General features: G+C 35.1%; 1 protein-coding gene across 1 annotated transcript in view; it reads left to right on the forward strand.

Moving 5' to 3' along the window:
- LOC149805146 (WD repeat and HMG-box DNA-binding protein 1-like) overlaps window positions 1–15,262 on the forward strand; it is a 116,053-nt gene that overhangs the window by 32,813 nt on the left and 67,978 nt on the right. The window contains exons 9-12 of the mRNA XM_089947826.1: window positions 2,677–2,761; window positions 7,034–7,081; window positions 9,220–9,379; window positions 11,645–11,823. Coding sequence (XP_089803952.1) covers window positions 2,677–2,761; window positions 7,034–7,081; window positions 9,220–9,379; window positions 11,645–11,823 — 472 coding nt within the window. The remainder of the gene's footprint in view (window positions 1–2,676; window positions 2,762–7,033; window positions 7,082–9,219; window positions 9,380–11,644; window positions 11,824–15,262) is intronic.

Consider the following 15,262-nt stretch of genomic DNA (forward strand, 5'->3'; position numbering starts at 1 on the left):
CTTAAGTTAAAATGTTGTGGATGATTTGCACTTGGGGTAAGGAAGAACCCTGTCAACATAAATGTTTATAGGTCAAAGGTGTAGGTCACCGTGACTGAAAGAAGAATGGTTTCTGCACAATCACATTGGTTCTATATCACATACATAAACAAAGTGGGTAAATGGCTTGCACTTGTGGTAAATAAGATCCCACTCAATTGCCAGGTTAGATATTAAAGGTCAAGGTCACTGACTTGAATAAAAATAGTTCTACATCATGTACCTGGACTGAATTTTGTACTTGACTTACTCTTGGAATAAGGAAGAAGTCTTTTGATTTTGGGGTCAGAAGGTTAAAGGGCAAGGTCTTTGCGACTGAAGTGGTTTCTGCACAAATATTTCAGCTATCCAGATGAAAGTACAGTCAAACCCACTTATCTCGACCTCGGTTAACTTGCCAACCCTATTAAGTCGACGATTTTGAAGTGGAACCGCCAAATTCTCTCTTTGTCTTAGCATTTTCTCATCTGTTATGTCGATTCTTTTATGTCGCCGAACCCTAATATCTCGAGCACAAAAGAAGGCCAAATTTGCCATTTAACGTTGGTTATCTCGATCCCCATGACCAATCGCTTTGTTTTGTATCGACAACCCCATCTTGGCAGTGCATTGTTACATAATCTGCTTATGCTGACATCTGGGCCGAGTACTGTATGCTGTGACAGTCAATCATGCTACCGTACTATACCTACAACTGGCCGACTTCTGAAGACGCGAATAGAACAGATAAAAGTTACGGTTACAGAGACTTAAACTCCGCAAGAAGAAATAGCAAACAACAAATAAACAAGTTTTGCATAATTAAAAATAATTATTTATTTCTCAAAATACAGGAGTGAAAGAATCCCTATATTGGGTGTTAACTTATGCTACAGTAGTATATACGGTCCAATATTGCTAGGTGTTGACTCGTGTAAGTTTCTTTCGTGGGAATGGAGATCCTATTTTGCAAGAACACGGTCTTTTGATAGTAACCGCATGTACGATACTTTTCAGAGCTGTGTCAGAGTGAAATGACTCGCGAATTTAATTTTGACACTGGTTAGCTTTTTGTAAAAACGAACTACACCCCGCACGTTTTTTGTGATTTTGTGAGCGATCTTTGTGTTTGCAATGTTGGAGAATATAATAAAGGTTTGTATCGAGAATCGACGGTGGTTTGTATTGTATACTGGTAAATCTCTGCTGTTAGTTGGTGCACATATGCCTTTTGTTGTTAGCAAACATGTATGTACATTTTTATAGCATGCCGATCGCTTCATCAAACAAATCGCGGCAACGCTGTTGTGTAAAAAAACCTCCAAAAACACGTGCATGTACATTCTCATTTATTAGCGCACATCATGTACATAAAGAAATTTCAAGCACATGTTAATATATTGCCGCCATATTGGTTTTCGTTTATCTCGATCATCGGTTATCTCGACACTTTTTGGCAAACCCCTAGGCCTGCGACATAACCGGGTTCAACTGTATATTAAACTTGGGGTGGACCTTTAATGATTGATGGTAGTTTTCCTCCAAATTTAAATCTCACGTACTCGATTTGGTTTATGCCCTTTCCGAATCTATGCGGTGGTGGAGGGTGCGATAAAGTATTATGCATTTCCATCTTTCATGAATTTTTTTTCTCATTCAGAACCATATTATGGTCTTCATGTATTCAGTGCAAGTTTGCTATGAAGCTTTACAAGAGAGAGGTCTAGTCATCATTCTCGACAAAAATTTATCTGAGTTATACCCCTTGTTTGCTATAATGTTTTTATGGATTTGATGGATTAAAACCAAATGTCACTTGAGGTTTTACATGTTGATGAACTTGTCATGTTGGATGCATACTATTTATGAATATTTAACAGACTTATGGCCCCAAATTGATTTGGAACTTTGCCCTTCTGTTGCATTATAACCAATGTGGGTATGCGAGAAAGCTGCCAGTAGCTTCCCATGGGTCTGTGGTTCTTAGTGGGGTTTCCCCGGAGTTCTTCCTCCACCAGTTATACTTGCTGCCATCTGTAGTCATTCTTGCACTGAGAAATTACATTAAACTCAAAACAAGAAAAAAGAACTGTTGCATTATAATTCTGTTTAAGTCGGTAACTTTTGAAGTATGTAATGCACTGAAATCAAATTTCGGCAAGAGGCTTTGCCCTCCAGATGTATTTTAATTTCAGTAACTTTTTAATAATTTCATTGATTCAAATCAAATTTGATTTTCACAATTTTCCATCTAAATTTAACAAAATTATGGTCTGTGTTTAATATAGAACTTTGTTCTCTAATTGTATCATAAAAATTGTTGTACTCAGTTTCATGGACTGAATGCACTGAAACAAAATTTGTTATGAGGCATTAATTTAAGAAGACCTAAGTCAAGTATGATTTTGACTGTTTTCATTTGAAATTTTACAGAGTTATAGCCCTTTGTCTTAATATTTTGTATTTAAGATGGATAATATTGGCATGGGCATCTGTGTCATTGAGACACATTTCTTATGAGAAGATTTGAATGTATCAGTACTGAAGTTGAATCATTATAATTACCTAAACCTAAATAAAAGATGAATATGTGTTTTATTTAGAGAGAGAGAAACCTGAAAAATCCTTAATCTTTATTGACCTTAATCTTTGTTTCAGGTATAAGCATGAACAAGGTCTACAAAGCACTGCCCTGGCATGGAACCCAAAAGGAAACAAGGAACTGGCCTACTGTGATAAAGAGGTGCTGACATAGTAATGGTCATATCAAAGAAATCAGGAAACTTTGTCACCATATTTTAAGAGTCTTGTGAAACATATCAATTAGTTAAGTTTGTTTTAAATGGGTTTATTACTGAATATTAATTACATTGGCCATTTATTTCCACACTTTGGAAAAAAATGCTGGAATTGAGTGATACTGGATGTTTGGGATGCATGCATAATGACATTTTACTTTTATACCATGCATGACAAAGACCTAAAACCTGGTGATGGTTTGTAGATCTTTACAACAGTGGAAAAAATTTTATACATCCTCCAGGGGAGGGCTAGAGGTAAACTGGATACTTTGCAAGGGCTGAGTGAACATAATTGGGAAAAGATAGGGAATAAGTTCTTGTAAAATGTAAGTCTTTAGACGTGGTTTCCACAGTCGAGAAATATATGTTCACTTAGTAGTCAGGACCAACATAGACCCTGATTTGCTGGTACTTTATAGGCTGGCATATCAGGGTCTCTGTTGTAATGGTTAATCCTCACATTTGCATAGTCCAAAATCTGTTGGCACATTATACAGCAGCAGATCTAGGTCTGTATGATGTTGCAATTGGATCTGACTTAGAAGTGTTTACCTCCGGTAGGTTTCATGCTGCAAGCCCCATCATGATAGTAGTCGGGTTATATACTGTTACTTTCATTCATATTTTATGTTCATCCTCCTGTCCTTTGTTAGGTTTTGCATTTAGGTGAATTTTCAGGTGCTGGTGTGACATCTTTGTTTTTCCATACACACAGTTCTTGTTTTGACATTATTAAAGGTGTACCATTAGCATACATCATTATTGTGTACCAATAGCATACATCATTATTATGTATACCATTGGCATACGTCAGTGCTGTGTGCACCAGTAGGATACATAATTGTTGTGTACCAGTAGGATACATCATTGTTGTGTGTACCAGTAGCATACATCATTATTAAATTTGGTCCTGTCCATCAAGGAAGCGTACATAAAATTGACTTGATGGAGGCAGATGAAATTTGACAGGGATGTCTGCTTACATATTTTGATAACCTGATTAGATTTTGTGCAGTTTAAGTGAATAATTTAGCTTCGTTCTGTTTGATAACTTTTAAAACATATAGCCTATTTTTTTAAACAAAATCTTTGTTAACATTATTTGGTCAAATCTACTTGACCAAGACAAAATGAAATCAGTCGATATGTAGATGACCTGGTTATATTTTAATAGAAAGCACTTGACCAATGCTAATGAAATGCAGTAGGCATGTTTAAATGCATATGTAATGAATTAATTAAATCTGAGCTTACTTGGTGATAAAGGTGAGCTTGTGTAGGGATGAAAATATCCATCGCCAACCAGCTTTTGACAAGTGGAAAATTTTGCTGGGAAAGTTGAATCTTAAAGTCACTTATCCAGAATTTTGTGTATAATATAAAGAGGGTATCTACATTTTTATAGTAGATATAAGAAAATATTTCACTATTGAAAGGAAATATTTCACTATTCAAGTGGGAAAGATATTGCAGTGAGTAGCTTTATCACTGATGACATTGCAAAATGTTTCCACTTCATGAATTACAGATTTCCCTATATCTACTAAAAAGAAAAAATATATTTTCTATTTATTATTGATGTTTTTAAGGAAAAATCTGTCAATTTACATGAATTTTTATCTCCATTCTGTGTCAGTACAATTAATGGCTGCATTACTATATTGATAAAATGAAGCTCCAGAATTTGACAATAATTCTTGGACTGCATCTTTTAAAAATTTGCTTGTACACATAATATTTCAAATTATTATATGCTCAATTTTTTCTCCATTAACTTTACATTGTCAGAATTGTGCAATATTACCTGATACTGAACTCGCATGAAAATATACATATTGCATTCACGTGCATAAAGAAACTACTTTCTATTGTAAACAAACAATGGACGTAGACGCCAGCACTTTTGATTTGTAAACAAATCATGTACACTCAGGTAGTAGGCGCTTTACGTTGTGGTTGTTTAAATTTGTTTCTGAATGAAATAAAGCAGATGTTTCATGCACTGCCACATACCAGCTACTTTGGCACATTTCACTTTAACTTTTTTGATACAATGTTTCGGATTTAGGCTAGCTATACAACAGACGCAAGAAAGGGTCCTTACAAATAACATACAAGTGACAAGGAATATACTGTCTTTAGCTGGTGATAAGAATGGCAAAAAAATATACTTACAGTTTTACATCCTGAATTTCCTTAAAATGTACTTTCTTAGTTCTGCAATTCCGAATTTCATGAGCCATGTCATAGGTTCTCAGTCTTGATTACACATTTCGAAATTGTACTGTAATTTTGAATATAAGTGCAATTACATCCTCCTTACTGCACTCAAAATGAAATAAGTAATAATTATATAGTCATTTTGATAATTGCAGTTGAAAGACTTCATATTTTTCCCACATTATGATTTCAAACATTCAGTGACAGAAACACATTTGCAGATGTCAGCACACTTCTCCCTCGCTTCTTAAATCCAATGTATTTCATGTGGAATTGTCACATATAAATCCAGTCCATAATCACGAAATTTCATAGAATCGAAAAACCAAAATCTATTCATTCCAGATCAAATGGAAAAGTTGTTGCAATGTGCATTCATTGACAGTATGCTACAAATTTCAGTTTTAACTAGACACGCCATTTTCTTTCAAAAGTTATGTCGAGCACACGACTAAGTTCAAATTTATCTTGGCAGAGTTATGAATGTAGCAATCATGTTGTGTAATGATGAATCTGTACTTGTGTATTTAGTTTGGAATACGGCATAAATTCAGTTACTTTGTTTCTTGTAGTGTATTTTGTTAATATAATTAAGCATTAGGCTGAAAGAAGAAAAAAATGAGCATATAATAAAAAGGTCACTGCATTTGTATGGGAAAATATAAACTTATTTTGTCAGATGGATATACTGCACTCCCAAGGTCGTGCAGTATTTCCATTCGAAAAACTTGTTCATATTTTCCCACACAAATGCAGTAACCTATAATTGTGTAATTTGTCAAATTAATGACTGTTTTAAAATGAAATGGAAGAGATTTTTACATTTGCTAACACATTTCTTGTGCAGAGTGATACAGTAAAGATTGTAGGTTAGGGGTACTTTACTAACATCACAAGTTCTGTATCACAGACTTCAGAGTGTAACATATTTAAAGGAAAGATTTTTTAATGATTTTGAGTTTACTTATATAGATGTTCTTTCTTTTGTTTATTTCTTCATTCAGACATGACTTTGGACTTGGCAAGCTTGCAATCTATCTTTGTAACAGATGCTGCACCGAAATTTTGATTGTCCCTTAATTTCAGTTTGCAATCAACACTTTTAAATGCCTGATATTTCCATTGTTTTCAGACATGGTTATGAGTATGCTTAGAGTTAGATTCATTACTGAAATAATTTTATTACTATATTTAATCAAGAATATTTAAAAAAAATGTGTCATAGAGTGCAAAAGGCATATGATAGGGCATGGTGAGACAAAATATCAAATAGCAAGTTGATGCAAGTTTATTCACTAATAATGTTCAGGATTTGTGTGGGAAACCTTTTTTTTTAAAGTTAATAACTTAAGCTTGTTTTTCGTTCTTTGGAGTTTGCTAGGCATTTTTTTTAAATGACACAGCTTTCTAAAGTTGGTCCTGATTAGTTGAGCCTTGTTTTCACTTGTCAAGAAAAATTAAAATGCCTGATAATTTCTATATAACTGTTGAAGAGAAAGTCATGTGATATGTTGTATAAAAACATGATGCATGTGCAATATTTGCAGTGTTCCTGCTAGATTTCTTTGTCTCATCAATATGGAGTGTATATAATTAAACCATCCTGAATATGTAGTACTAAAGACTGACCTGTGATAAATTCTTGAAACCTAGATTTGGGATATGCATTAAGTTAATTTTCACACAGGTAAACTTATCCAGGTGCAAATAACCTATAAGAAAGATGAAATCCTGTATTACCTGTAACATACTTGGGCTGTGAAAGTGAAAATCTAAACAGGCAAATAAAAACCATTCATTCATTAGACCATGTACAGGTAAACTTTTGTCAATGTTCTGATGGCCAGATATTTCCCCCTGGTTCTTTCATGTTCACTTAGTAAAGAAGACAGCAAACAATGACATCCAAAACTTTGATACAGCTTGTATTTTTTCCATTTGTAAACCAAGAAATTATTATATTGTGAATGATTCATTATAATCTTTATTAACAGGGTCAGCTTGGCTTACTGGAGGATATTTCAACTGGGAAGAATTCACAGGTATTTGATCAACAAGAGTTGAGAGGTCCCTCGTGAGCTTTCTAAAGCCAAACTTGAAGTAGTGCAAAGAAGCATTTATGGTCTTAGATTTAAATTTGTGTGCTTCCCATTTTTGTGGGTGAGCCAAATCATGAATTTAAGTCAGTGTCAACCAATCCTAAATTCACGTACACACCCTGTCATATGCAATCAGAAGCATCACCTGTTCCTTTCTTTGTCTTAATACCATAGCTGTCTGTATTGTGAATGTGAAATATACCTTAGGATAAGTATATGCATGATGAGGAACACTGAAACTGACTGATTATAATGTATATTTGAATGCAAAATTTCATGAACATGTAAACTCATTGTAATGACTCTACCTGATGTACAGTATAATAATAAAAGCCAATTCACTCACTGTGATGTTTATTTTCTAAAGCACAATATTCCCATATATGTTTGCACAACTAACTTCTAAATAAACAATCAGCAGTTTAGTCCTGCTTCATTTGAATCTGGTCTCTCTGAAGTGCTACTTTGTTATGTGTGCAGATATGCCACTGTGCATGAATTTCCTTAAAAGTAGATATTTTCAGGTCGACCTGATGTGAATGAACTTCTCTACTGTTCACGAGTTCATTTAACTGATCAATCACCTGTGTTGAATACCAGTCGAAGAGTCGGGATTTGAGTTCCTCCTTGTAAATGTTGTAAATAGTTCAATCTTTCAGTTGGAACTTATCTGTTCTTACGGTTAGCACAAACATTGGTATAATCCTGTTTTCTTTGGGAAAAAATATGTCATGATTCTGCCTTCCTGATAAATGGAAGCAAATCTGTAACAATTGCATCTGACATTTTGATTTTTTTTTCTTTTGAGGTGAAATTCACTTTCAACAGTACTGTTTATATATATATTTATATATGGCAGATATTGTTTAGAAAAAAAGGTGTATAATCGTTGGATTTGTTCAGGTACCTAATCCCGAATTGTTGAGAACTTTATGCTTGATAGTGGACTTTGAGGAAACATTAGAACCTAATTGCTTGAGATCATAATAGTAGTATTATTTGTGTTAACTTGTAATTGTGGGGGAAAAAAGTCTGCATTTTCATTAAGATCTCCACATTTACACCAGATGTTAGCAATGAATAGCTTAATTACTTAAGTTAATTATTGTAGTACAGATTAAACCTGTTTGCTCTCTCATGTGTTGAAATTAATGTTGGTATGCGAGTAAATGTATACAGAGACATACACATCATCTTTTTTTGTGTGTAAATGATAGATCCAGGATGTTGGGTACCAAAAAAATGCACAAGGCATTGTTTGTTTGTACCATTTCAGCCTAGGCTTTAAATGTGGTTCCTGGAGCTCAAATTATCAGAGCCTTGAAAACAAAGCAGTTTAGTTCCAGATGATGCATGAAATAGGTTCCCTGTGAAGAAACTTAAGTCAATAATGCAAATTCTTTTATTCAGGGATAAATCCTCTGTAATCATACAATATTTCTTTCATTGGAACAATTTTAGAGAAACTTGCTTTTTACATCTGCTGCTATATTTTTGTATGCAAATTGGTATGTTTCTTTACATATTAAGAGGTATAATGGATCAGTTCTTGCCTTAAGCAAAATTCCGGCTGTGTTTTTGCTAATTTATGTCTATCTTAAGTATTGAATGCATACAATTTTTGAAAAGAATGAGAATTGTTAAAGTGAATTGTGTGAACAAGACTAGAAGCATGAAATTTAAAAATAAAAAAAAGTCATTTTTGTATTGTCTTATTATTAAAGGATTGAATTCAGCAACCAGAAACTAAAGATGTGTATATATTCATGAATTGAAATGGACAGTCATGCATGTATGTATTTGAGCTGGATCAATATTGGTTGGAATTGTAATGGAAGCATAAACTAGTGAACTCAGTGCTGTTATGAAGTAGCACTTTATTCATGTCAAATATGCACTAGGTGTTGGTGAGACTATGTGGTTAATGGCTTTGATGGTCATATTTATAGGGAAGAAAACCAATTATGACAGTACATCAGGTTTATTAGATTTTGCAATTGATAATAGTGGGTTGGTCTTGGTACTGGAACCGTTATTGTGGAGTTTGATTGTATGAATTGTTTAAAACTTTTTTTAATCAGAAAAAAGAGTCCAAAGTTCCACAGGGAGTGTTTGAAGATGAAGATGATGATTTTCTAATTGAAGCCAGTAATGCCCCAGCCACTGAAGATAGTGATAAAAGTGATAATGAAGAAAATACAACTCTGTCTAGAAGTCCCAAAACAAATGATGATGATAATGGTAATTTCAGAAACAATTTAACAGGCCTATCTCTAAGTTTTCTCCTCAGTTTTTTATTTAAACATTTGAAATTGTATCATCCTTTTTAGCAGAAATATGAGCCTCTAGTTTTATGATCCATGAGTATCTGTAATGAAAAGATTGTAAGTATGCACTCAGTTGTTAAAAGTAATGTCTTTATACAAAGTTACAATATTTAATTTATTTTGTTGTAAGAAATTGAGTAAATCGGTTTTCATATATATTTTAAATTTTTCATGTATCTCTTTTGCATTTATTTTAGAATTTAATATTTTTACTTTATACTGTTAATTGCCATAGAAGGTATTACTTGCACCCAAATATTAAGTGATTTTTTTTAAAAAAGTGAATTAGAGGGACATGGTCCTCACAATGAGTTACCTCCCTTGGGTAGGATAATGTCTCTGCCACAGCAATGTTAATTTGCTTGTAAATTGCAACATGGAGAAAACTACATATTGATAATTGCATCACACAATTTAGATTCAGTTTGCTTTGATTTTTTTTCTTAATTGTGTTAGTGCAGAATGGGAAGATTTTGCCAAATACACTGGAGGAGAAGCGGGGAATCTTTACTTGCAGTGATGGAACACAGTACTGACAGTGTTGCAAGACAGCATGCATCTGTCCTCATGGTATACTGAAGATGTCACAATGACATACATCAGAATTGCTATAAACAGTATATTTTTTTCAGTTGATTTTAATTCGATTTCAATCTGTAATAGGAGAAGTAAGGTGGGATCTGTTTAGCATGTTTGTGAACTAAGGGTCAGCGATGATGTACTAGAGCAGTGGTTCCCAACATTTTTGAGTATGAGGACTCCAGGGTTTCTGCATAGGTCTGGAAATCTGGAAAGGGTCTCAAATCTGGCAAATTGCTTTTCCAGGTGTTGAAAATGTCAGGAATAATTTAAAAATGACTAATATGTCTTCAAAAAGTCAATTTTCATTATTATGGAAACTGGTAACATCACTGCTTTTTTGCATTTGGCAAAAGTTTTAGTTTACGACAGTTTTGAAGTATTTTAACCTCATTAGGTGACTGCTATGGTGGTCTAGTGGTTAGAGTGTCCGCCTTGGATGTGGGAGGTTGCGGGTTCGATCCCCGGCCAAGTCATACCAAAGACTTACATAAATGCTACTAACAGCTGCCTTGCTTGGCGTTCACCATTACAAGGTTAGTGTTAGGACTGGTCGGCCTGGTGTCAGGATAATGTGACTGGGCGGGACATCATGCTACACACTGCAGACATCGTAGTGGTATGACTGAAAAATTGTTAAAGCTATGTTAAAAATCCAAATCACGCACACACACACACACACACCTCATTAGGTCAGTGAACTTGTGACAGTGTTTGGCCTGGACAACTTTATAGTTGGTTTGGAAAAGGTCTGGACTCTGTTCCTTTTAGAAAAGCTTTCCATAGATAACCTAACAGCAAAACTTTCAATTGCATCTGCGATCCCTACCCACCCCAAGAAATTGGCACAAATGTAGAAGAGCAATCCTTATTCCATCTACTTTTAATACACTCATTTTCAAGTTCTGAATTAAGTTAATAAATTTGACAATTGTATGTTTCTCAGTCACATTTTTTCATTGTTTTAATGGAACTGAAATGATCATGTAAGCAAATGAGCCTTAGATGATATCTGTTCCGATACCAGGAAGCACATATCAGAAGGGTTGACCCAGTTTAAAGGTCTGTTGACTAATCTTGACCTTTCTCTCTGATCCAGAGGTGAAGTGTATGTTGTTCTCACCTGGTCTGCATTTGTTTTAGTACTGACAAAGAGAAGTGAATGGATAAACAGCTATTTAAGATACTGAATAGATGTTTTTGAAAATCTGAAATGAGTAGGGATTACTCAGCAGAAACTGTAATCATTAATCCTCAGCCGTGTAAAATGGAAGCTAATTTTGGACAAACTCTAGAGATTGGCCTTTATTTACTTTGTGGCAGGAACCCTGAGACACCTACTTAACTTTTAAAAAATTGTGGACTCCCACATACTAATAGTTGCCCTTTGTGGCTCCATTAATTAAGAAAATATGTATCCCTTGGATTAACCCTGCAGCCCCCCCCCCCCCCCCAAAGGGTCCCGGCCCACAGATTGGGAACCACTGTACTAAGGTTTAGATAACAGAGGTCAGAAGAGCCTTACTACATCAGTAGTATGAGCTACTAGGGTGATGGAGAGGGAAAGCATTTTAATTTTTTTCTTATTCTTAATCTCCAGATAGTCTAGCTGGCCAGAAGAAGCCTGATTCTGAAGTCGATGATGATGCAGCTAGCAGTGTATCAGAAAGACTAGTCTTACCCAAGCCTGAAATAAAAGCTGATGGGTTCCCACAAACACCACTTCAGAGAGCCTTCCAGCCTGGCTCTACCCCAGAGCACCTGACCAGCAGGTTCATGGTTAGCCCTTGCATATTGTTTGGATTTTGTTAAAATACAGTAAGAGATAAAAGGGTTACTCTATCCCATTGGTTAAGGGCAGTGTGGCATAGTGATAGTCATAGTGACTCTTGATCTGGCCTGAGTATGATTAAACATTCTTAACATTGAAACTCAAGACACAAGACAACACTTATGTCTGTTTGGCTTATGTCATGTAACTGACCAATCAGACATTAGAATTTTGTAGTTTCTTTTTTGGAACCTTTTATAATATTGAGGACCACTCCGGTGTTCTAAGTCAGGGGTCGGCAAACGTTTTTTTGTAAAGGGCCACATTATAAATATTTTAGGTTTTGCAGGCCAAGGGTCAAACTCAAGGATGTTTTTGTCAGTTGACTTGTAAAAATAACAAGAAAAAATTGTTTTCACAAATTATTTAACAAAATGTAACGTAATAATACACAATTGTTTGAAATACAGCTCTACTAATGAGAAGAATGAAATTGTTTTTTTTTTTTGAGATAGCATTTCTCCAAATTGGGGTTCAAAGTTAGTACTCCCTATCATCGAAATTGATTGTAAATGTTCCTCTGTTAATGCTGACCTGTGTTGAGATTTTAGGTATTTTAGCTTTGAAAATGTCTTTTGACACAGGTAGGTGCTGCCAAATACATATATAAATCCCTGAGCATATGATCTTAATTGACCCTATTCATCGCTTGGAAGACATTTATAGAATTCTGTTAGACTCTTCTCTTGAAATTTGCCTTTTAGCGTGTCATCACGCTGCAGATTAATCACTTCCAATTGAAAGTTAGGTGGAAGCTCCTCAATTGTACATTCTAATGGATTTTGAAATATGTAAATGCTTACTGCGCATGCATAAAGATCTGAAAAATGCTGCTGGAACTGTAGTTTGAGCTCAGAAAATATATCCGCTGCAAATTTGTTTGGGAATGGAGATTTCACTGCTTTTAATTTTTGACAGCATGGGAAATGCACAAAGCAGTTTGACGTGACTTGTGACTCAATCAACATCAGTTGTCGTTGAAATGACTTTACCACAGTACAAGTTTCACATATGAGCACTGTTTTGCCTTGTAGTTTTAAATTGAATGCATTAAGAAATCCTACGATATCTGCAACAAAAGCTAATTCCCAAAGCCATTCAGCCTTTGATAATAGTGGTTGAGGGCAGTTTTCTTGTTTAAAAAAATTTAAATCTCTCGTCTTGAGTTAAAAAAATCTCAGTAAAACTTTACCACTCGCCATCAAACTACTGTATGGTAGGCAAGTCAGTATATTCAGCTTCCACTACTGGCCCAAATAATCACGGATCTGACGATGGTTAAGTCCACGAGAGCGAATGAAGTTCACCGTTGACATAACTGGTTCAAGAACACATGATATATTTAGATATCAGTGTTTCCCTTTACCCTCATCTCTGCTTCAGAGACCCCAAAATGTATAATTTGACTCCCAACTTTGATACCAAAGTTTGTTTTTTACTCAGTCTGACCCCCAGTTTTGACACAAAGGAGATTTTTGACTCTCATTCTTGCAACCCCAAGGGGATACACTGGATATTTTCCACAAAGTACCTGCTGGTGAATAATACAATGAATAACCATAGGCTTTGAACACCTTGCATTTTCAAAAGCCTTGTAAATATTTCCAACTAAGCCTTTCCCTTTTCCACACATATTTTTAACACCATCAGTTGTGACACAATTTAGCTGATTCCTCTTCACGTTGTACTTTGTTAACGTTTTCTCAACTTCCTTGAAAATATTTTTGCCAGTAGTTGTTCCATGCAGACAATTCATAGAAGCTAATTCTTCACTTCCAACTCAGCACTGACTCTTCAAATAAACAGCAGCAACTGAGCAATATCAGTAACGTCGTTGACTCATCTGGAGCCAAGGAAAACCACTTGAAATTGTTTGTCTTGTTATTTATTTGGCTAATGATGTTGGTCCCAATTTCCTCAGCTGTTTGAGCAACTGTTCTAGTCGAAAGGCTGATAGATTTAAATAAATCCACATTCCCTGGACACATTTCTTTGGCTGCTCCAATCAAACATGATTTAATTAACTCACAATAAGTGAACGGCTTTCCTTCCTTAGCTAACAAATAAGCTACTTCTAATCTTACTATAGTTACAGCCTCATTTTGATTTTTCATTTTCGTGAAGAAATTGCTTTGTGATTAAATATTCCATTTTAAAGTTTCCAATTTTTCTGATCGTTACTTTCCTGTGAGTTGAGAATATTGTTTTGAGGGCCTTGACTCGTAATGATGCCGAATATTGTACTCTTTTAGTACAGCTATAGTGTCATTGCACAATAAACACAATGCTTTGTCATCTAATTCTCTAACAAAGTAATTCACACTCCATTCTGCCTTTAAAACACGACATTCGAAGTCCACTTGTCTCTTCTTTTCTGGTTTTGAAAGTGGCATGATGGATATGCACAGGTAATAAATTGAGAACAAAATGTCACAGAACAGCGAACATGTTTCACTGGAAATGCTGCCGAATTATATCTGTGTGGTGTCACGTTAGAGGCCGCTGCCAATCAGCGTGTGAATGTGAAGCTACAGTAGTGCCCCGTACAGCCTCTCTTGCACCTCCTCAGTCACAACAACGTCGCAAAACTCTGCATTCAGTCGTTCCATTATAGTGCATACTTTAAAAGAATTTGAAAGTGTAAAATCCATTCTTAGCTCATGGGTCGTACAAAAAGAGGCAGCTGTCCGGATTTGGCCTGCGGGCCAAAGTTTGCTGACCCCTGGTTTAAGTGGTTAGAGCATCCACCTTGGATGTGAGAGGTTGCGGGTTCAAACCCCAGCTGAGTCATACCATAGATCTAAAAAATGATACTAGCACGATGCCATAGTGAGTTTGCCTGCAATCAACCAGCATTCAACTGAGGAAAAGCTTCACACTCTTTGGTTACATTATGATTATGGAACTGCTGTTGGCATCTAAAACTGTAACCTTTTATCTATTTTAACATCATACCTTTTATCTTTTATTTCAAGGGACTGCTTGATTATGTTTTGTTTGGAAGAGTTAATATTATCCTAAACAAGTCTTCAGTTTTTGACCTCAGCATTTTAAACCTTTAGCCAAGATTGTGCTTCTGTGCCATTAAACCCAATACATACATTAACCTTTGATTTCTTGCATGGTGATTTTATTTGTTATTAAGGAAGAATTACAAGTCATTTGTGTCTTGATCAGTGCATGTATCCATCAGCTTCCAAGCTTTATCTGTCAAACACCCATCTGGCTAAATAAATTTTCACATTAACATTTAGGTCTAGAAAATAGTTGATGATGATTATAATTTCAGTTTTCAGTTGTGCCTTGTGCATAGTTTTAAATTCTTATATTTGCTGCATTTATTTTGTTTCTTACCATATATACTCGCATCTAAGCCTGTTTGCGTAT

This window comes from Sinohyriopsis cumingii, chromosome 2, assembly GCF_028554795.1.
Source record: "Sinohyriopsis cumingii isolate HCF-2022 chromosome 2, ASM2855479v2, whole genome shotgun sequence".
Classification (NCBI taxonomy): Eukaryota; Metazoa; Mollusca; class Bivalvia; order Unionida; family Unionidae; genus Sinohyriopsis; species Sinohyriopsis cumingii.